Below are 23,733 nucleotides of genomic sequence, written 5' to 3' on the forward strand. Positions count from 1 at the left end.
TTACAACAAGTCTCAAAGTGGTTGATACCCCTTTGGACTTGAGGGGGCGTATTAGCAGTTATAACAAAGCCCAGCTACAGTCCAAATAAGTTATAACAAATATATTCTTTTCTGGTTTTAATTGTAATTAATTTGTAACCAATTTTATTCTTTGATTCCTCCTGAAAGTGTATATATAAAGGCTATGCCATTGTGAATAATATACAGCTACCGCAACAGTTCATTACTCTTTACAAGTGTCATTCTGGAGCTCTCAATTATGTGCTGTGCCCCCTTGACATTAGCCTTTTCCTGTTTGATCCAACATTCTAGAACCTTCTTAAACATCACAATGATCACGTGTTTGAGGGATTTACAGTTGTAAATATCTCCCTATTTTTGAGCTACACTATTTTCATTTTCAAGATAAACTTCCACTTAAAAGATTTTCTTAAGGACTAACTGTAGGAAGGATTTGAATTTGATAGCTTTGAACATCTGCTGTAGCATTAATTAAGGTAAATTCCAGCCTTCCTTTTTTAAGTTTTGGAACCTTAGACGTATATGATTGTTAGTAATTAATTCCAGTATATGATTGTTAGTAATTAATTCCATGTTTCCCTTTTGTTGTACTAAAATAAGGGCTTCAACATGATGGAGTACCTGGTGTGATCTAGGACAAGAATTTGCCAATTGGATAATTTGATTTGACCTTATTTGGAGGCTGTTCCCACAGAATAGGTTCAAAGGCAGTCTTAAACCTGAATGTAATAAGGCTTACGTGTATGTGGAGTTTGTTGTAAATACTTTTGTCTTAGGGGCTTGTTTTTAATTCTTATTTATAGTCTTTACCAAATTATAATGTTGTATTACAGAAACATTTTGAATTTGAGTAGGATAGGAAGCTTACACGTGTTTCCAAGTCTCTCTCTCTCTCCTTTAATCCATTTTTTCCTCATCCATTCCCATCATCCTTCACATACAAACTCCTCTCTCTCTCTCTCTCTCTCTCTTGTTGCGTGTGTTCTTCAGAAAATCCTATTGGAGGCATGGTCTTAAATTTCCACAAAATTGTTGAAATTTTTGTTGAAATTTCCTATTTTTTTCACCCTTGAAATCGAAATGGCAGTTGATTTCTGTTTTACATAATTTCCATCAAAATTTCAACGAATCATTTGAAATTTTAGCAAAACTTGTCGAAATTTTAACCATAGAACAAAATTTCCTTAGAATTCAAATGAGAGAATTAGAACTAAAGTGAAATTTCTCTCTTAATTTATGTTATTTTTTTTAATTGAAATAAAAAGATTATTACAAGTGATTTGGAAGTTATATGAAAAAATAAACTTGCAACAACATTTTTTATCTAAGCATTCATGTATAAATTATCATTATTTGTATAATAAATAATATTTAAATGATTTAGAAATTTCATTTACATTAACTGAATAATTTTAATGCACATTATCTTATACACAAATTATATTACAACTTTTCCACCTCATACACAACATAGATGTATTTAATTTGTAATATATTAGTCCAAAAAACTTACGTTATTACGTCTATTAACTATTTCTAAAGTTTCATAAAATAATTCCATGATTTACGACTAATTTCCATTATTTTTTCAAATCAAAATTGACATCGAAATCGAAATTTCTGTCAAAATTTCTGTACTTTTGGAGCTTCGAAATTTGAGTTGAAATCAAAATTAAGACCTTGATTGGAGGGAGTTGATGGAGGATCACTTGAGGATAATTCTAGGCAATCATATTCCGTTTGAAGATTTAGAAATTAGGGATTTTGTTTTAAATTAGTAAATCTAGAAATTTTACAATCTTTTGTTAAGTTAGAGTTATATGTGTGTATGTGTGTGTTTCCGATTTTCTGTTTCTGTTCTATGTCAATTTGGTATTGGAACATATTTGGGTTCATCCACAATCTTCATCTATTATCAAGAATCATAAAAAAAAAAAAAATTTCAAAAGCTACATAATAGAACAACTTGCAGTAATTTTGATTCAATTTCCATTGCTGTAAGTATTATGCATAACTACAAGTCATGCAAAGCATTTGAAGTTCTGAAATCACATGAGAAGCCCTAGAAACTGAAGTTCTCATCTTTAGCTTCCTCTGAAAATTAAAGTCGTACACTTGACTTTCAAACTCCACTTTTCAGTAATTATTTCACAGCACCACCCACATTATTGGAGATGGACACAACTGGAAAGGCCTAACTGTGAAATTTCATCACAGTCCAACCATCGGATAACCCCTCACGTGCCACCTGAAGATTTCCTAGCCACTGACCCTTTTAGTTTCCTTGTTGGAGTTGTTTAGACACACAGCCACTGCTGATGGACTCACCAGATCTACTCCCATCCATGTGCTAGAAATGCATGTGTGAGAAACTGCCAGTGTCTTCTGAATTTTCCAGAATCGCAAGAAACTGAATATAGCCATGATATTTTGGAATTTTAAAGGTATTTTAGACTTAGCATTGAGATATTTTGACCTATATAATTGTCCCACTTTTCTGAAGGTCTGCCAGCAACTTGACTGGAGTTGATTAGCTCAAAAAATGACACTGTACTAGTGTTTTAATTGAGATTAATCTGTGATGAATATAGGAGCAGCGGCAGTTGAGTCAATGACATGGTGGCAAGGAGCTGGGAATATAGTCTCACTGAAGATAACATAAGTCCAAAAAAGATTCAGGTAAAGAAGCTTGTATAGTAATGTTGTTTTGACCACGTCTATGATGATGGAGGGGTTTGTAAGTGAGTTGGGTGCTTGCAATAGGGAGATATCATGCACAGAATTTTTTTTAGCTTTCATTCTCCCCACCCCAATTAGAATAAATAGACAATTATAACACAGAAATAATTTTTAACTGATTTTTTAAATGTTGGAAATATGGCATAAATACCCAATTTTTTGTTCAAGTTAAATCCAAACAAACTTGGCAAAATGTTCAACGAATATTACATGGCAATGAAAGCTATCAAGGGATTGAACAGGGGATGGATGACAAACATCAGTATAAATGAAGTTGTGTGGACCACAACTAGAATACTGGGGGTAAAACTGCATGGAGGGTAAAATCTGACAGTGAAGGTGAGGAACAAGTTTGAATATCATTGAAGAATTTGATCAGATGAGGATAAGCATAATCCAATTGTTGCCTGCAGCTGCCTCTGAGCCATAAAAGCAAAGAGCGTCTCATAAACATCTTTGTTATTCTGGCCTTGTGGGTGGCTCTTGTTTAAAGGTCGATTACAAGAAATCAGTCATTAAAGAAATCAAGAGAAGTATTATTTGTCTTTCATAACTCGCAAACAGAGGTTAATATTTCTCTGAATTTTAGGAACACAAACATTCATAAAGAAAAGGAGCTGGATGGAGAAGAAAGTTGTGTAGAACTAGTGTGTTCGATCAGTGAACCTGACCCATCACTGTTCTTGATTTCATCTGGACCATTGTAGCCTGAGTGAAGCAGCAAATTAGATAAATTGGATGTCACATGATGCAAAGCTGCCGCATCCACGCAGTGCAGTTTGAAGTAGGTTGAAAGAAAAACATGTGCTTAGCTGAGTGTCTTGGTTTATTACATAACTGAGAGTTTATATGTGGTTTTTGATTTAATTGACTATATTGAGACATAGAATACGAATTTTGATTGGAGAGTTTCCTAGTGCTGCAAGTTGTGACTCCAGTTGGATTCCTGATTGAAAATTATCGAAATGAAAATTGCATTGCTTTCTACCTTTACCAGAAATCTGATTTGCTTCAGGTATTGCTCATGTTCGATCAGCTTGTAATGAAGCCTCTCAAAAGAAATAAGGCATTCTCAAGCTCTTATTGCAGCTGCTATTTCTTTTAAATCTGGGTCCAGGCCATTGAGAATATGGTTTTATATCATCTTCGACAATCAGGATGTTGATGAGAACAAGTTCATCCAAAATGCTTTTCATAAGGTGAAGATATTCACCAATGGATTGGGTGTCAGGTTTGACAACAGAAGATTCTCTTTAAGTGACATGGCTTGGGAGGAAGATTGGTTTGCAGTAAGATGAGTAAGCTTGTTCCAAGCTTCAGACGCTGTTTTGGAGGAGGCTGCTGAGGGTCTCACAGTCTCAGAGGTAGAGGCGATGATGGCATGAAGAAGCTGATCTTGCTGAACCTGCTGAATATCAGCATGATTCGAAGAAATATTTTTCCTATTCTTTTGGATTGACTTGGGCCAGGGAATGATTGACATAACCCATGAGATGATTGAGTAGCTTGATTATAAAAGATGAGAAAATTTTTTGGGCTAGGTTGAAATGATGGTAGATGTATATTGCTAGGCATTTCTTCTGCCATGTTGACAATGCTGAATCACAGGATTAGGAACTTGTTGATCACGTAGTAGCCCTGACACAAAAAACAAGTTCAACGAAATGTATTACATAAAGTTCAGCTATTTTTCCATTTCATTTGGGAGCATCACATCAGCTTTATATTACATGAGTTGGATGTCGCAAGAAGCAGGATGAGTTTGCCCTCACCTTTTTTTTTGCATGATCTCCTTTTAAAAAGTAAGAGTTAAACATAACAGATAAACAGTTTTTTAAGCGTTTTAGAAAACTATTTCTTCGTTTTTTTAGGCACTTTTAGAAGTAATGGATTTTAGGCCTTGTCAAGTAAAAAACTAGCTTTTTCTAATAGCTTTTTCTATTTTGTGATGTCCTTGGTTATTTTTAAATATTGCAAAATTATCTATGCGTTAATGATGTCTCTTAAAAACAACATCCATTTTGGTCATTTTAAACATTTTATGTACCTTACACCATTTTTTACCAAATAGGTAAGCTGATGTAGGGCAAGAAGCCAAACCATGAGTTGACCTTTGCTGGAAATTAGTAGAGAAGAATAGGACAAGGTTGTGTGTTTAACTAATTAGTTTTATTATGTCTGTTTAGTATTAAATAATGTAGGATTATGTGTATTTTGGGGTTGAGTGTAATATTTGGGTAATGTAGGTATTTGTTTGTAAGTCATGTTGTTTTAGGGATATATGTGTAATCTTATGTGCAGAGACTTTCTTATATATAGTGTGTGAAAGCCATATTGTAAGCAGTTATTGTTGAATTTGAATTTGAGAAGTGGACGTCAGTTCCCCCTTGTATCTCCTCTTTCCTGCCTTCCCTTTCCTCTCTTCAATTTCTTCTAGTCACTCAGTTACCCATGGCTACAGATCGTTGATGCTGCCCCTGCATCATTTGGTATCAAAGCCCAATATCAATCTTTGTTCTTCCATTTCAATTCCCCCATCTTTCCTTATCTCTCTTCTTCTTTTTTCCTTCTCCCCACTGTTCTGTAATCTCCCTCTCTACTGCTTCTTCTTCCTCCTTTCCCCTTATTCTTCCTTCTTTCTCTATTTCTCTTCATTTTCTCTCTCTGGTTCTTCTCTGCCCAGAAATTTCAGCAAAAAAATAAAATCTGTTCTGAAGAATTTTGAAAATTACAGTTGTGTTCCCTTTTTTTGAAACCCTAATTTATTGGAAGAATTTTGCGACACCATCGCCATAAAAAATAGAACCACTCAAAACCCTCCCTTTTAAAACTTCATCTCATTCTGGCCACCAGTGAAGCTCTATGCATCACCTGAATTTTTCCAGCCACCGACCCCTTTAAAATCCACCCTTGTCGGAATTGTTTTGACACACCATGACTACCATTTGACTCACAAGTCACAACCCTTTGATCTATAACTTCCTAGAAAATCATCGTTGGAGGACCCTCACCAGTGGTGCATGCACCCTACGCACTGGCGACTGTGATGAGATTCTCTAGGCTCCTGCTTCCAGAATTGGGACAAACTGGTTCCAACTTCCAACCATGATATTTTGGGTTTTCTCCATGATATTTTTTATATGCAACAAGATATTTTGATTGTCGACACAATATATTGCAAGCAAGCGCGATAATTTGGTATGGAAAATTATCAGAAATTATCGCTGCAAGCATAAAAAATCAGGTTCTATTGCTGCACCTTGTGAATTTCCAAGGTGAATTTGTTTCATTTTAGCATGACACTCAAGATCTAAAGGTGAATTGAAGATAGTTCTGAAAATTGGGAGTCAAGTCTATGGTTGTGCATGATTAGATTGAGAATTATGGGCAATTGTATCAAGGGATTTTACTGATATATAGTTGTAGTGGTATATATAAATAAATCCAGCAATATGGGAAAATGAATGACTTTTTCTGTACTTTGAGCATAATATTAAGCCATTCCACACCTTTATTAAATATGGGGAAAAAGTTTACAAATTCATCATTGATGGAATATTTCCTATTAATGTGATTTCTAGAAATGGAGTCACTCATGCAACTTCATCCAAAACTTCACCCAGAGCCTAATGAGATATCTCAGGTTGATAAATCTGCTTTACATATTTGTGAAAGAAGTTTGGTTCCTATCCAAATGGGTGAATATCTTGCTAGTGTTTGGTGTGATATCATACCTATGAAGATTAGTCATGTATTCCTTGGTTCTCTTGGGTTACATGATTTGGATGAGACTAACATATATGTCTTCCACTATAATGGTTAGAAGATCATCTTGAAGCCCACAAAGGGTTTCTTAACTTGAAGACACTACAAGAAAGGCAATGAATGTGTTTGAAGACATCCAAAATCTCTTAAACATTCCTACTGTAGAGTTTGTCATCCTCGATGCCAATTCTCAATTCAAGTCTATGGCAGTCAAAGGAACATGGTTTCTTGTTGCACTCAAGTGATACCTTTCGAAGAGTCCATGTTTGCTTCTTACTTCTGATCCTCCATCATTTCAAAATTCGAGGCCATTTTTTTCTAACTGGGTGACATTTGACGTAGAACATGAAGCCAAACTATGGGTTGACCCCTTTTGGAAATTAGTAGAGAAGAATAGGACAAGGATTGTGTGTTTAATTAATTAGTTTTATTATATGTGTTCAGTATTAATTAGTATAGGATGCCTTGTGTACTTGCACCTAACAGGAGGAGTGAGCTAGTCAATAGTACTAGGAGGGGGAGCTTAGATGAGATATTAAGAATTTGATGCTCCTCGAATTGTTTGAAGATATTGCCCTTAAACTCTTGTGAAGATTACCTCACCTAATAAGACTTAAAATCTTCATTATTGTTGTTGTATGATGGTTTTTTGCATGCTGCTTGTTACTTATTTTTTAGTTTAAACTTAGGAGATCCAATGTCAATTGTTATTGGCGATTGGCGGATTATCCAAGATGTTTATTTCATTGATTCTTCATTCTTGTGTTCAAAAACAAACTTTGCCTTCTTTCCCCCTCTTGATAAAAGTATAAAACCCTTGCTTGGAGAGTAGTAGTTTTTTACCCCTGTTAACTTGGAAGCCTATATACATGTGAATTCATTTAATGGAAATTTGGGAGCCATATGAATGGGTACCAAGGAAAGCAACTACTTGGCTTTCACGATCAGCATTTCAAATAACTACAATAGATAGTAGTTTGCTTGTCTACGTTGTCTTTGTAAGTAAAGGAGATTGGCAATTTGATCTCTTTTGACAGCTTGACTTGAATATACCTGAATTTATGTAATTGGAACCTCTTGTAATGGCATGAAGAGTTGAGATTGAAGCATTTTTAGGATTATATGTATAAGTATGGAGACATTTGCAAAATTTAATCTTAATTTTTGATTCCTCTCTCTAGTACCTCCTTTTATAAACAAAGAGACATTTAAAATTATAATAATTATTGTGAAATTAAATTTGTGGATAAAAGACACTAGCCTTTTTTGAGGTTTGATAAAAAGACGATTTAAAAAATTTCATAAACCTTTATTGAGTTTTCAAAAATTTCATAGATCATCTTTAAGGTTTGCTAAAAAGGCACAAACTTCTCTTTGTATTTGTCAAAAAAGACAATTTTTTGAGGGATATAAGTTTCAAAAATTGAATGTGAAGGTATGTGGAATTTTTGAGATCTTAGGAGAGATCGTTAGGAGTTTTGAAACTTCAGGGGTGTGTTCTTGTCTTTTTACCAAACCTTAGGAGATGTTAGTATTTTTTGCCCTAAATTTATAAGTCATACAATGAAAATTGATTAATAGACTCATAATAAGATATCAAGGGAAATCAATTTTATCTTATATGGGAGATAAACCTCAAATGCCTATATGTTTATTAAGAAATCAAAAACATTTATGGAAAAGAGTGGGATTTAATACGTAGTTTTTTCTTTCTTTTATTTTATTTTTCTTTATTTTTTTGATGAAGAGAAAGTCTTCGGATCTATATGGATTTGAACAAAATTTACAAACTCAAATTTAAGATCCAAATTTTAAACTCCTAAATATGGAGTTTGAAGTTTCAAAATATCTAGGAGGAATGGTGAAGAAAGTGCAAGCTTAATGGTGGAAAAAATTCTTAGTAGTAGTTTGTTGCTTTGGTTCTATTTTATAAGCAGAGGAAGAAATTAAACATGATGTAGGTAGGGTTAAAAACAGAGTGAAGTGGGGAAGTGTATTTCACATATTATGTTGTAGGATGATGGAAACGCAGGTAATATCATATGTGGATAAAAAGGTTGGGAGAAGTTGAAACATGTTTATTTAAGTCGGGCAAAGCACTTGTTTAATATAGCTTTAATGAGAGGGTGATTAATTAATGTTGGAGGTTGTAGAAGGGAGAAGGTAGACCAGGACATAAGAAAGGATTTGACAATGCTTCAAAAACTTAAGGCTGGTTATTTTTGTACTATGGATAATCGAAACTTAAGTTTATTCAGATTTCAAGAGTTCTGGATTTTCTCGCTTATCATTTATTTATATTGTTATTTTTGCTTTGAAGATGCTAGCGTACATCTTTTGGTAGCGTGATTATAATCTCTGATTTGATAAATTTTTGTTGCAACCAGCCGTGATGGCATGGCCAGGAGAGAGGGAAGCTTTTCTCCCCCTTCCAGGATCCCACATATATTCCTGAGTTGGTACATTCACTCGGGATAAAATCCGTGATTTGATGAGCTATCATTCGATTTAGACATTCTGCTAATGATGACTTTCTATTCTGCTTATAATGGCTTTCTACAGATGCCATAGAATTGATCATGAGGCAAAATACATTCTGCAGAGTAGCTTGTTTCTCATTTGGATATGCCTGGTTTGTTTCTTAACTTGAGCTGCTGCCCTCTCCCACCCTTGGCTTAGCCAGCTAGGCTTGACAATGTAGGATGATGTTTACCAACACTAATGTTGGTTTCAGTCATAAAGTACTTCTCCTTTATTAGAGTACCACTGCACTCTCTGTGCAATTTGAAGTCATTCTAAAGGTAAAGGGTTTTTGATAGAGTAAAACTAGCTAGTTTTATTAGCTTTCTAGAGGTAGAGAGCTGGGGTTTGGATCAAACAATAATAAGCTCGCTTTTTGTGGTATAGCATCCATGTGACCCTGTAAAAGAATGTGGAAATGTCAGTATACTGATGAAATGCTAAGTGACAATCTGGAAGTGCATATCAACTTAGTTGTTTCTCAGGTGAATGCTCAGACGACTATAGTACTACTTGGATCAAGTGAGCTCCTCTCTAGTCCTCCCTTTCACTCCTCATTGTGTGCAATGCATATAAAAGGACAGCAATGACTAAGCATTACTCATGACAAGTTAACTAGGACAGCGGATTTCATAAGAATGGCTCAATTTTGAGCAGACATTAGTAGATTATTATCATCTTGCTAAGAGTTTGAAGCTACAAGCCCACATAATATCTTGCAGCTGTATCCCTTTTAGCTTTTACGGCATGAACTGAATCAGGCTCATGGAATGTTATAACTTGAAAAGTGTTGTGATCTGCTGCTGCCTTTTGACCTTGTTCCTTGGACTTTCTTGATTTGCTGTACTGTGAGTGCATCACCACCTAATCCTCATTTATCTGCCCTTTTCTTCTGTTCAGCTTGCTGGCTGGAAAGTGCAGTCTAGCCATTAGAGGTCGGGGTGCTCTTGTCCTCTGGTCAAATCCCCTCACACACACATAACCTGCAAATCATTTCCAGCAAATTTTGAGCTGAAAGAAATTTTGAACTTTTCTTGCAATGGCCGATAGTATGGGCTAGAAATCATCCAAAACTAATTTCAGGGCATTTAAAAAGCATTTTAGTTGCAAGCTCTTGCCAACAAGTGTAGCTGGTGAATGAGATGCACTCATATTTCACAGAGGTAATGCTTGAGGGGTGCCAAATCTAGGAAAAGCAAAAGCAGATAAGTCTCGACTCTGGGGCATATGTTGATTATCACACTACAATGCAGGCATTCTTTCTCTCAAAATTAAATTAGAATTTTATAATTTCCAAGACGATTTTACATAAAGAAAATATTGTCAATATTTTTGTTTTCTTTGTTAGCCTTTCAATTGCTTTTCATTGCTCACATTTATCATTAATGTGGTTAGCTCTTTGTTATTTTATTTTATCTTTTGTGGCGTGGGGATTGGGGTTGGGGTTGTGAATTGTGATTATAAACATGGTAGTGGTTAATCATAATTTTGACCTTTTCCCAAAATAATTAATGCAATTCAATTTTATTTCGTGGAGAAAAGATGCTTCTGAAGGCATACTGTTCTAGTTTAAAATCTTCCTTGGAATTTGTTACAACATATTATTATTTTTATTATCATTATTCAGTTTCAATATTGACATTACATGTCACAACTTTCGAGTTACCACATCCAATCTCCATCATCATACATACTCCAAAAACAAGTTTCTCTTTCCTATGCTTGTGTGTGTGTGCAGATGTATGTGTGCGCACCAAAGAGCAACTGCATGCAGGCCCAGGTAGGGTCGAATGCTTGCAGTCTCAACCCTGCATGCAATGAGGTCCTTTTTCAATGCATCAACTTGTCATGCCTATGTTGCAATGGAGCAAATCTTACCAACGTGTTAAGAGGCTAGGCTTCTATATGTATCATCACTTATTGTAACTGGTCATCAGCTTGGTCTTTCTGTCTTGTTATTCCACTTAGTTATATGGCAATGCATCTCCTAGCTTTGTTACATAATATTTGTAACTATTTCCATGCATGTGTTTATAACGGCTCCACACACAAGCATCTACATACATACATGCATAAGCATTCAAAAATTAGCAAACATTTATGATTACATGCAAATATTGTATTCTTTTATTATTGTTTGAAGCCTTTTGATAGGCATCAATGCATAAGTTAACTAGTTATCTTAGCGACAAAAGCAAAAGATTCAAGAGTCACTAACATTGGCCGAAAAATATAAACCTTATTATAAGAATCATCTTATTAAACAGAAATATGTCGATGATACATGAATCATATGATGTGTGACTGTAAATGTCTTGGTCAAAGAACATGCATGCCCGTATTCAAGTTTGTATGCATCTTACAGAACTGCAAAAAGTTGTACTGAATTTAAATAAAACTAGTCATTAAAGGAACTATTCCATTTTCTTATTGTTCAAGGCACTTGAGATTATAGTATATTGAAGAAAGAAAAGGCACAATAAACAAGTTCTTTGCACTTCTGGAAGTGAATAGTATCTGAACTAGCATCCACTACCAACAAATACATCTGTTGTTTTGATAGGTACCCAACCCCAAAAACAGAAAGGAGAACTATGATAGTTGATTTCTGTTCAGATATCTGATTTCTTACTGCTATACTCACACACAAACTTAAATTTCTTCCTGTTAAATTTATAGCCTTGCTACCAACAAATACATCTGTTGTTTTGATAGGTACCCAACCCCAAAAACAGAAAGGAGAACTGTGATAGTTGATTTCTGTTCAGATATCTGATTTCTTACTGCTATACTCACACAGAAACTTAAATTTCTTCCTGTTAAATTTATAGCCTTGCTAATTCTTTCAATATGCCAACATTTAGAGGTGCTTCTCCTTGTAGAGGATTTGGAAAAATTTATTAGTGTCATGTTTTATGAATTCAAATTTATGCTTTTGTTGAGAACAGAGAATTAAGGTGTGATTTTGTTAGGATTTCTGTGGACAGTGGATTCACTAAAAATCAGGAATTGATTAATTGGTTCAATGACTAGGAATTCATGCCCTCCACGTATCTTGTCATGCTGAGCAAGAAAAGAGAAACTCAAACAACCTTTGTAAATTAAAATATAGCATATTTTCGTGTATCATTTATTATATTTTTCTGTGTGTGTAGGCTTGATACATGTTGGCCTACCAAACAAATGAAGCTTTTAGGCAAAATGGTAAAAGAACATGATATAAGCCATGGTTGCTAGGAGGAAATGGTTCTTTTGTTACCTCCTGTCAGTTTATACGAGGAGTTTATTTTTTATTTTTCTTTTCCTGCTTTTTTTTGGGGGGGCAGGGGGGGGGGGGGTTTGTATGAGCTTGTTGAAGTATGCTAGGGCCATTTTTCACATGCTAATGTGCATAAAAATTTTGAAAAATAAGATACCAATGGCCATTCTAACCCAAACACAGCTAAGTTAAAAAATGATTTCACATACCTCTCCAGAAGCAGTGTTGAATACCTTCTGTTGATAAACCTAACAGGAAATGAAAAGAGAATATTTTGATTATCCTTTAGCATGCCATATCATGTATCAGAGTCAAATCTGTTTTACGATCCATACCTTTAAATATAGTTGGTATGGATGTTCCGAAGTACACAGTTCGTCTCGGAAGATTCCATAACCAAGACCTAGGAACGCCAATTGGGTTAAGACTTGAATCATGGTCAGCAAACACCTGCACATGAATATCGTTACAAACTAATTTCAATTTATGCTTTTGCAAAGTGGAAAGTTAAAGCAAACTGAGAATAGCTTTAAATTTTCACCTCATTAACTTGAAAATATGTACCATTGAGTGGAAAACTCCCTCTCATTGCTGTTCGACATGGTATCTGTTCGTGGCATTTTGTGTTAATTATTCAATATTTGATACACCCATTATATATATATATATATATATATATATATATATATATATATATATATATATAGAAGTTATATGGCTACTATAATCCCTGTGATATATGTATTCTCACCAGAAGTGTCCCTCGGACAGTTTGGGAATTTGACTCTCGTATACTGTTGCATGAGAAACAAGTTTCTTCATTACACAGTTTGCCAAATTCATGGGAGTCACAACTTCTTTCTGGTGGTTGAATAGAATTTGCAGTTTCGCCTGATTTTATTATGGACACACATGATGGAATCAATTAGCATACACACAAAAACAGGAAAAGACCAACTTTGCCATGTCTTTTTAAGTTCAAATTATGCATCAACACAACTGCAGCTGTCTTTTTCTAATCCATCCAAAATAGTGGTGATTTAAGGCTTATTTGTCGACTTACCAGGTGTCCATATGGCAAGAAGGTATGAGCATGGGTCATCTGGTTCTCGTTCATCCAACTGTAATTTAAGCAAGTTAGCTGGAAAATAAAATTTGATGTATAAAGAAAAAATCAATAAGTAGTTGGAGAAATAACTAACCCCTTTCAGAAGAGGGTGTGAATCTGGAAGTTCATAGCTGCAAATTTGTGTATAAGAAGTCAATTCTTAGGACAATCCATGGACCATAAATTTGGATGAGTTTAGCTTTTATGTATTCTATACTGGATTTCCATATTTTTGCATGAGTTCCACTTTTAAGGGTCAGTGCAGTGAAATTTCCGTTTAGTTGGTTGATTTGAACTCTACATAATTAGCCTAATGATACCAAGCTTGTGCAACAATTTGATTTGGAGATGGCGGAAGTGTCCACTTACACTTGGTGCTCAGTACGCAGCCGACTCACATTCTTTAGCTTGGGCATGGGGATTGAAGCGACTTCTGGAGTTAAAGCAACCAAGGCCTTTGACACTTCTCCCTCTTGGAGTTCCATATTGTTTTGCATATAATTTTGCAAATTCTGAGTGAACTCCTCAATGTTGAGCTTGATCGTAGGAATTTCATCATGATCCTCATAGAAGGTATCCTCCATGTCGCTTTCCGACTTTTGGGTGCATACTGGTTCTGGAGTTGCTGGTACTTCAATAATAGGTTCACAATTACTGATTTCTGACTTTGTTTCTGTTTGCTGGTTTGCTTGAGGTGGAGACAGCAGCAATGCGTTGATGATTCCTCCAGGACCTTTATCTTCTGATCTTTTTTTAGTTGCACTAACTATACTTTTCTCCTCTGGCCCTGGCAGGGCAAGCCTCGCACTACATTGAACATGGTTCATTGGTAATATGATCTATTGAATCCACTATTCACAAGTTTTTAAACCTGATTGAATTCACAACTTGGCCAAAATCCAGGTGACCCTGGTAAAAGCATGACCTATGAATTTCCTCCCCCATTCCAAAAGCAGGCAATATATTTTTGGCTGACTATTTATTTATAATGTTAGTTCAGTCGATTATATGTCCTATTCTGTATATTTCACCAAACTATTTTGGCTGGCTATTTGAAAAGAGACCCAGACCTGATTAGATGCATGTAATGATATATACTCAAATAGCTGGTCTATGTGGTTGTAGATAGAGGATATGCAAACCTTGCAAATGCACTTGCAAAATGTCGGCACTCTCCTCTCATTGGACATGCATTGCAGTTTGGTTTGCTCTTTGTGCAGAAAACCTACATAAAGTCATAAAATTGTTACTCATCTTAGCCTGTGATCATAATCAGTACATAGTAAGAAAGCCTAACATTTCAAAAAAAGTAATATTACCTTCCCAAATGTAATCATCTGGTAGTGCAGCTCATACCTGTTATCAAATATTAAATCAGTAAAGAATTGGATTTAAAATCACTTGGCTTCATTATCCTTGCTTATTTGTAAAGTGTACTTCATGCACAATCATTTAGTTTACAAATCTAAGCAGGAATTTGTTTTTACAGGGTTCTTTGGTCAAGCTTGCACAGTCGGGGCCAGAGATATTTTTGAATGGATTCCAACACTGGGTACCTATATAGGGGCAGTGGTGTTAGTATTTTTATAATAACTGCATATACAACAGCTGCATGTGTATTTGTACATGCTTACATGCATGCATGGATGCAGGCATGAGTGGTAAGTGGGAGGTCCAACTGATACTTACAGTTCTAGAAGGTGCAACTGAAGTGACTCAGGCAGTGGCTGAAGGGGCACCCATCCCAGTCTCACAGCTATACGTCCAACATTTGTGTCAACCTTTAAGAAGAGGCAGATATAAAATGGTGAGTTAAAGATATGTTCCATCACTATTCAGGACATTTGGAATTTAAACCTACCGGAAAAGCAAGATGGTGAAGCGTCAAAAGCCGCACACATTCTACACTCTTCAAGCCCAATCCTCTTATGCTTAGCAGATACTCCCTGCAGGCAAAAAGTAAACGTAAGGATGTATTTTTATGCTAAAAATGAAATAATGTGTACTTGCACGTCTATGCACATACGGTCTATGATGAACATATCCAAAATATACTACGATGACATTTACTGTTGGTTTATCTATATAGAATCATTCTGTTATTTTAACTGCAAGACTGGTTCTTCCATTAACTATACCTCTCTCTCTCTCACTCCCCCCTCTATGACTTACACTAAATGTGATTATCCTCTTTACCTTTTGTTTTCACACTTTTTTTATTTTTTTATTTTTAAAATAATAACTCAAATATGTTCATATGTGAAATTTATTATCATATTATAATATTGACTAATATGGAAAAGCATAAATTTAAAGAGTCCATGATCTAATTGAATTGACTTGTTTTTGAAGGCTTACTTTGCTTTGTCAGGCGGAACATCCCGTAACCACTCCAGATCAAGGCTTCCATGTTCTCTAACCAATCGGTTAAGGAAATCCTGCACAAATTGCCCAACTACCATTAGCTGTTATCACAGGATTTCTACCTTTTATACCAATAATATAGGTTGGCCATTTACTACTGAAATGACAAAATTGAGAATATTTATTATGAAATGCCATTCTTGCACCTTGATTCTCTCTGCAAGCATGTTATTCATTCCCCGTTCTTTGATGGTGTTAGCTATGTCTTTAACATCAGCAGTTCTTACTGCTTCCCAGTCCAATGAGTCCATTGTGTTCTTTGTCCTCTCTCTTTTTATGCCATTTGCTTGTGCTTCTTTTCTTAAACTATCCCAGTCAAATGCAATTGCAGGCTGCTTTCCAGATCTTCCCTTCTTTGCCTTCGTAGGACTGAAATTCATTAGATTAAATGCTTTGCCAGCAGAAGAGTTATGCTCTTTGGAATTTGATTCAACCGCCATATTTTCAGTATTCTTTTGGTTATGTAACGCACTGGTGCTTTCAGTACCATCTAATGCTTCTATTGAAAATTTTGGTGAAATTAGATTTTGCTGCAATTTGTTGTTGTGCTCTGACGATTCAATATTATTTTGAGCATCTCCAGCCAGCTTGGTTTGAGATTCATTGATTTCAATCCTATCTACTTGAACTTTGTTGTATGAGTCGGTATTCTTGAGGGAATATGTTTTTGCTTCTTGAACACTTACAGTCGAATCCTTCTGAGCTGTAGCTTGGCTTACAGACTCTGCTGTTAATCCACTTAGTTCACTCACATACTTTTCATATTTCTTTGAAATATCAAAAGAACTGTTTTCAAAACACCCAACTTCTAATATTTGTGAGCCAGAAATGATGGGGGATACTCCAATGAAGTTTTCACAACCATCTAATATGTCCACGTTTTGTCTTTGTTTGTCATATTCCAAACATTCTGATTGGTTATTTGCGCCTCCTGAGTCTTTACCTGATGCCATGTTGCTATCTGGCTGACTGTAAACTTCTTGAGATGCAGTGGCTTCTGCCATCTGTAGGAGCTCCAAAAAAGAATTTGAGCCATCAAATTTGCTTAGTTTATACCCCGTTGCCAATTCCTCAACTTCTGAGTTGCCATCAGAGCATGCTCCTATTCTTTCAGCAGTTAAAGCAAGTGAAGAATCCAAAGAGTTTTGAGATGAAACAACAGAATTTTGAGACAGAATCACATCATCTATTGTCCTCGTATCTCTCTCTTGGAGACATGATATTCTCGTTTCTGTGATCTGGATGCTTGATGAGTGCATTATTGATTCATGGTTGGTCTCATGAGTACCATCATAAGAATCTAATGATTTGTCCTTCACATCATCTGCTGAGCCAACACCACTACAACTGCTTCCAAAGGACTCGCTGCTGTTGACAACTTCTTTTTCTTCGTTAGGCTCAGAATTGTAGAGCGTAACAGAACTGTGATCAGAGGCTGGTTGATTTGACATCTTTTGATTCCAGTCAATGGTGTCCTCTAGACCTACCATGCATATGTCTGGATCTTCAACAACTATGCCTGTTCCATCATAGCATGATCCATGGTTGCTTTTCGACTTGAGGGGAAAGTGTGCAGCAAGAGACATGAAAGCTGAACTGTAAGAATCAAGAAACACAATAAGGGGGTTTTCCATATGTGTCTTCTCATAAATCTATTTTGAACTCTATTTTACCTCGAAAGATGGTCTGAGACATTCTGTGTGAGAAAAACTCCAATCACCGAGTCCACAACAGATCCCTTCCACTGAGAGAACCGTCTATCTCCTGAAATAACATTTCAAATTCATCATACTTGTACGAGCTGTCTATATGGAACTGCTGTTGTTCTAGGTGTTATGCTTGATATACAAAATAAGAATATGCCATTTCTAGAAGGGGAATGTGATTTCTCAATTTCTTTTGGAATTGCTAGTATATGAAACTTTTCACTGTTTTCCTAATGTGGCTCAGGGCTAAAATGCTCAAGATTTAGAATTTTGTGTTTTTGGTTTGGCACCATCTTTTCTTGCATTTTTTAGAATGCTTTGCATGCTTTTGCTTCTTTTGCTACTGTTTGCTATATGTTATTTTGGCTAAGCTAATAGATTTGATTTAATTTTTTTTTTCAATAAACAAGTTAAAGATGCTTCATATTATAAATACTCAAATTTTTTTTGGCAACTGATTTTATCTCAAAGTGAACTTAAACCTCTTTTGCCCTTCCCTTTGCTCTTTTTAGACAATTCAATTGGCACTCTCCTGGATACTTGTATTTCTAAGATAAAACTTTTAGTTCAAGCTACATTTAATAAATTTGGTAAAACTGAGATTAGTTTTGGTGAACAGACATTCAAAACAAACTCATCAGTTCTCGCACCGCCATCGCATTTGCCTAATATGGGTGAGAATGATGCTGTTTTGTTAGATTACCAATAGACCTAGAAGCTTAAATTGTAGGTTGTCAGCCAAAATTGTTCATCAAGCCTTGGCACATGCAGTGGTGGCACTAGGAGATAGACAAATGATGAGGAATAATATAATTTTTAACCACCATACAATAAACAAGGGCAACAAGAATAAAACCCAGGTCTTGGCACATGGCTTTTATACTTTGTTAGATTATCACTTGACCCAAAAGCTCAAATTGTTACATTGTGAGTGAACAATATATATCAAGCTTTACATGTTTAATAATATTATATTAACTAACCTGTAAGAGTTATCACTTGTCTACAAAAAAAAAACCTGCAATCAAATGGAGGCAAAATTTTACCCTGAACAAGATGCATGCGTGCAATAAATGAGTCTGCTCTTCCACGAAAAACTCTGCGTTCTTCTTCCCACCATTTTGCCTTCTGCTCATCTGTTCCATCAATACCTTCACTTTTTATATTTGCCATAAGAAGTTTCCATACTCTATTTGTCTCTTCATCAAGGTCCACTTTAGGCCGTGGCCGCCGTTTCTTGACAGGATCAAATGTGCCCTCAAAGGGAACAACAGTGCCGTCTCTCCTATAAATAACAAGTGCATTTGACTCTTGATTTCCCATGTAATAAGGGACAAGTGCTTTCTGCTCTTTATAAGCAAATTTGTTGCTTTCCCTATTGATACTGAGATGTTTAAATTGCTCCACTATTGCATCAAAGGGAGGCATGCTTTTCTCTACTACCAATGAACCTGCATCAGAACCCAAATTGGAATTAAGAAATTGTGATATAGCCAATTTTTTTTTCTTCAAAAATAGAAGGCTAAATGCTTTTAGCTTTAAAAAAGTACCATTCAACTTAGCAAATAATTCATTGTCACCATATACAACATTTATCTCTTGCAGTTGCTCATTTTTTCCTGAAGATACTGAATTGACTGGAGAGCTTCTCTTTTTAGACCGCTTCTTTTTTGCTAATATTGCACGAGTCTCTGCAACTAGGGCTTCAATGCCAGAACAACCATTTGTTGGTGCCCATTTGGCAGCGAAACCTGATGGTTGTTGAAAATCCACAATTCTGTTTAGTGAAGCCAAGTTACGAACCCGAGTATGGCCCCTGCTTCTCTTCTTTGTCAACCTGTCTGGTTGGCCCTGAGCTACTGTAAACTGAAAAGTTGGCAGTTTGTCCTGGGCACATCCAAATGCTTGGACTCCACCAGTATTTAACCGAGGAGCAGACATAGAATGCTTGTCCTCAGAAGCAGAAGGGTTTGTCCTGCAGTCATTTTGATGGCATGCAATTGCTCGTCTCATAAACCGTTTAGCTTCAGTTACTGATGACAGTGAGCTAGATGTGGTTGAATTTGGTACCTTCTCAGTTCTCCTCTTCTTGCAGATTTCAGGAAAATGCATACTAGAAAATCTTATAATGTCATTTGTTTGAGAACTTGGTTGGTATAACCCTAAACAATTGTGCTGAGCCCCCATGGGGTTTCCCGAACTAAGTTGTGGCGGGTCAATAGTCTCTGAATATTCTCTCTTCAACCCTCTTGTTTGTTTTCCCTCGGTCAAGCCTGAGCTGGTAGTGCAGTTGGAAGCATTTGGAGTTCTTGGGGCTGACTGGTTGTCACCCTCTAAAATTTCACATACAACATTTCCCTGTTGGTCAAGAACAGTTTCTTGAGCTATTCCTGCTGCACTATTCTCATTTTGTGCATCCACCTTCAATGTTTCTTGTGGGGAAGTCTTTGTTGGCAGTGGGATGCTTGCCACTTGGTTTCCAGGCAACAATAGGTAATCTTTCAGCCTGCTATTCACAGAACGGTTGAGGTCACATGCAGTGCCTATGTGTGTGGTTTCAACCATTTCCTCTGTCCCTCCACTGACTCTCACTGTTAACTTTGTTGGTGTTGATCCTCTACAGAAGTTTTGTGCTTGCAAATCTGCATTTGGATTAAAAGTAGATCTGCACAAGTTCTCATCTGGTGCTTGGTCATCCAAGTCAAAATTTAAGGCCCTTCTGCAAGACTTTCCAGTACAATCAAATGTTTTTGGAATGTCAATCCCTTCATTTTCTTTTGCTGGGGGAGTTGTTGAGTGTTTGTTCTGCACATTTCTTCTTACATACTTCCTCTTCCCTGTGGTGTTTTCCATGTATCCAGCTGGTTTTGGGGTCACTTGCTTTGGAGTCCTAGGGCTTCTAGTCCTTTTAGGTTTTTCTGCAACCACTTTGGGCCTGTGCTTTCTTCTCCTTTGTTTTTGCTGCGGTGTCTTGTTCAGGTCAATACAGTTGCTTTCCTTGTCAGGATTGTGATTCTCCTTCAACTTTGTGGAGACAGCAGCAAAAGATGAATCTGTAATCAACTGTGGGTGTTCTTTGCTAGAATGGAGCTCATGGATCTCAAACCTTGTGGTAGCAACTTCAGTGTCAAGCATATTCCTTTCGTTTGTTTGTTCATCTATACATATATTTGGTACCTCAAAAACCTGTTTGTTTTCCATGTTTCTGGACTTATCTGGTGTTATTGGTGCAATGGGGTACACTTTCCCGCCAAAAACTGCATCTGCACTTTCACTTGGGGGTGAATTTAGATCATAAGAGTGCCCGGAAGGAATGGAAAGTCCATCTGTGGAGAAAAAATTGTTTCATCTCACACCAGTAAGGTAGGGAAATAATGATATCACATAACAAAACTTAAAACATATAATATATTAGACACTAAATTAAGAAACTAGGAAATTTGTTCCCCTCTGATAATATTTGTTTAATTTACTTTGTTTGTCCTTTTGATTTTGCTTCTTGGCATATGGTCATATGCAGAAACACAGGCAAAATTTTTGGAATGGCTAGATAAGCATGTGGAGACGATGAATGGCTGACATTGCACTCAGGTTTGTCAGGGGTTGTACATAGACAATGGCAATGCTAGCGACAAGGATGCAAGGTTTGCCATAGATGCTGCACATTACTGTTTCATTGTCATTTTTCGCCGGTTTCCATCCTAAGCATATCTCTCATCCCTTCTATTACGTTTAGAAGCATGAATTTTGCACCTTAGATTTGGATGTGTGGATTCTAAGGGAGCTCAATACAATTTTGTACTGTGTTTTGTCCAAATCAACACCCAAAATCAAGGTCCGAAATCCATGTTCCCTAACACGGTGAGTGCCATTTCAGTTTTTTGTTTTCTTGCATTATTTATAGTGGTCCTCGTTTTTGTAATAGAAGTTCATACTGTAATAATGGATGGACTTGGGCTTCCACAACAATGCAAGTAAGCTTTGAAAAGCAACTAAGTAACACTCACATTGAGGTATGTTGGGCATGCAATTGTTAATCCAAATGTTTGATTTGAGCATATCTTGGCCTTCGAACAGTGAACTTGTTGAGCTAGGCTCTAGCTGGTTAGCTGCCGAGGCACCCATCGGAGTCATAGTGCAGGCGCCTGTGAACTCCAAGTGATCTTCGAATGATATATTGCCGGTAGAGACATGGATTTCGCCAGCTAAAGCTCCCTCCCAATTGTGAATGCTTTTCTCCGATTTCCCACAATTTGTTGAATCGTAACACACAACTCTCACATTAGCCCCAGATTCTTGAGAAAGCCCAGATGAAAATCTCTCTGATTTCAACCATCCTAGCTGGTTCCCTTGTCTCTCTGCATGGATCTGCTGCGGTTTTGGTAGAATGGGCTTATAAGGTGTCCCTGGAACCCAAGAACCCTGAATTTTTAAACTGCTTTCATTTGAAATGGAACTCCCTCTTCTCATCTCCATTCTGAACTTGCAAAAACCCAAACTCACTGATTTCTCCCCGATTTTTGTACTTTTCTGGAGCAACAACCCTCTTCAACATGCTCAACATCTGAAATACCTCTTCATAGCTGAGTTTAGGGTTAAATTGCACTTAAAAAAAACTTCAGGGTAAGGCCTGTTGTGGAATTGTCCTGCCAGAAGAGGGGGAAAAGAAATAAAATTAGACTAACAATGGAAAAAAGGGCAAACCTGCAGGATCCATTTGAGCTGAAACAAAAGATCAGTGAAAATCAAGCTTGCTAAAAGCTCACAATTATTCGAGAAACATTTTAAACATATAGATCTCTGAAATGCTTTCACCCCACAGCTATCCTGTGAGCCAAATCGCAGCAAGCTGACACAGCAGCAAGTGTGTTTTTTTTTTTTTCTTTGGAAGAAGAATCAAAGAATTAAATGAGCCATAAAATTGGTTGAATTTCAGTAATTGTCGAAACTGGGTCTGAGGAGTACCGCAAGAGAATAGTTTTAAAAAAGGAAAAACAAAGAAAAAAGAAAATCCCAACAGAATCTCTCTGATTTCCCAAGAGATAATGCCGCTTTACTCTGCCCTGTTCCTCGGCACGCATATAAACGCACGATAATAAAACTTAGAAAGAAGAACCATTCAACATCACAGAGTTACCGGAGAAGTGGATCATTTCCAGAGATCTGATTCATCCAACGGCGGCCACCACAACAGGAACAGACTCTTTCCATGAGAGAGAAGAAACCAAACGGGGAGAGGGCTTTTGTATTATATATATATACTCCTCACAGCTGGTTGAACTGATAACTCTTTTCCCGGTAAACTGATTAACCTTTTTTTTTTTTTTTTTTTAAATATATATACGCTAATGTTTTTATTATCATTTCTCTGTTCAAATATTTATTTAGGTGAGGGTATATTTGTACATTCACGGCTGCCAACAAGCACGGCGTGTAAAGCGTCCCAGCAGGACTTCTACACGTGATCGACTGGAAACTGAGCCAGGCCGCGCATGCTCGACACTTGGCACGTGGCAAGATGTCCATTCCCCATAATAGGTTTCGGCTGGATTACGACGCCGTTTCGACGACGCTAAGCAGGCGACGCCACCGAGAGTACCCTCGCTATTTATTTATTCATTTATTTTCGTTTTTCGTTGGACGGCGGCGATGAGTCCAAAGGCGGTCGTCAGTTGACGCCGTTAGTGGGCCCCACCGGTGCACGCTTTTCTAGTGGGGGGAGGTTGGTGGTGTTCGATACTTTAATGTGGCTTTGCTCCCCTGGTGTGTGACTGGGAATTATCATGGCATCGGATCGGACGGCGGAGAGACGTCGATGAGCATCTTATCGGAAATGTGCGGTGATTTGATGGGAGAAAGGGGGGTCGGCGGTTGGGTTATTTAATTTTGTTCCCAATTAAAACTTGGCATATTATATTGTTGTAAGAACTTTTGAAAGGAAGTTACGAGACCGTTGCTGTTGCTGTTGCTGTTGTTGCTGCTTTTGAATTCGTTTCGAATTTATTTATTGATAAAATTTAGTTACTAGTCACATGCAAATTTATAAATTTTAATAGTTTAATTTTTAATTTTAATTAAGATATAATTGTCTAGAGAAAAATAAGGAAATAAGTATATAGGACGAGAAAATAGTTTACTTACTAGGAAAATGATAAACTTAAACTCAAAAAATAATTAAATTTTATGAATTT

At 36.5% G+C, this 23,733-nt stretch overlaps 1 protein-coding gene and 1 long non-coding RNA gene across 2 annotated transcripts; one reads left to right on the forward strand and one right to left on the reverse strand.

The window, feature by feature from the left end:
- Positions 1-9,673: 9,673 nt before the first annotated feature.
- On the reverse strand, positions 9,674-22,772 carry LOC131168063 (transcriptional activator DEMETER-like). The gene is made up of 20 exons (XM_058127238.1): positions 22,680-22,772; positions 21,550-22,188; positions 19,093-20,868; positions 18,589-18,993; positions 17,510-17,600; positions 15,983-17,432; positions 15,771-15,850; positions 15,274-15,358; positions 15,102-15,193; positions 14,900-14,968; positions 14,732-14,768; positions 14,555-14,637; positions 13,782-14,219; positions 13,507-13,543; positions 13,368-13,425; positions 13,056-13,195; positions 12,846-12,911; positions 12,640-12,754; positions 12,514-12,552; positions 9,674-10,028 (listed from the first exon to the last, which is right to left on the reverse strand). The coding sequence occupies exons 2-20, from the start codon at positions 22,016-22,018 to the stop codon at positions 9,910-9,912; spliced, it is 5,649 nt and encodes a 1,882-aa protein (XP_057983221.1). The 5' UTR covers positions 22,019-22,188; positions 22,680-22,772; the 3' UTR covers positions 9,674-9,909.
- Positions 14,998-23,503, forward strand: LOC131168064 (uncharacterized). The gene is made up of 3 exons (XR_009140213.1): positions 14,998-15,377; positions 21,063-22,840; positions 22,931-23,503. It is a non-coding gene; the product is annotated as an uncharacterized LOC131168064 (long non-coding RNA).
- The last annotated feature ends 230 nt before the right edge of the window (positions 23,504-23,733 follow it).

Source organism: Malania oleifera, chromosome 11 (genome assembly GCF_029873635.1).
Source record: "Malania oleifera isolate guangnan ecotype guangnan chromosome 11, ASM2987363v1, whole genome shotgun sequence".
Lineage (NCBI taxonomy): Eukaryota > Viridiplantae > Streptophyta > Magnoliopsida > Santalales > Ximeniaceae > Malania > Malania oleifera.

Coding starts and splice junctions, on each gene's coding strand:
- LOC131168063 (XM_058127238.1), bottom strand. CDS start 22,018: ATGGAGATGAGAAGAGGGAGTTCCATTTCAAATGAAAGCAGTTTAAAA. Junction 20,869..21,549: donor CATGCCCAACATACCTCAAT/GTGAGTGTTACT, acceptor TTTTCTCCACAG/ATGGACTTTCCATTCCTTCC. Junction 12,755..12,845: donor CATATTTTCAAGTTAATGAG/GTGAAAATTTAA, acceptor ATTCATGTGCAG/GTGTTTGCTGACCATGATTC.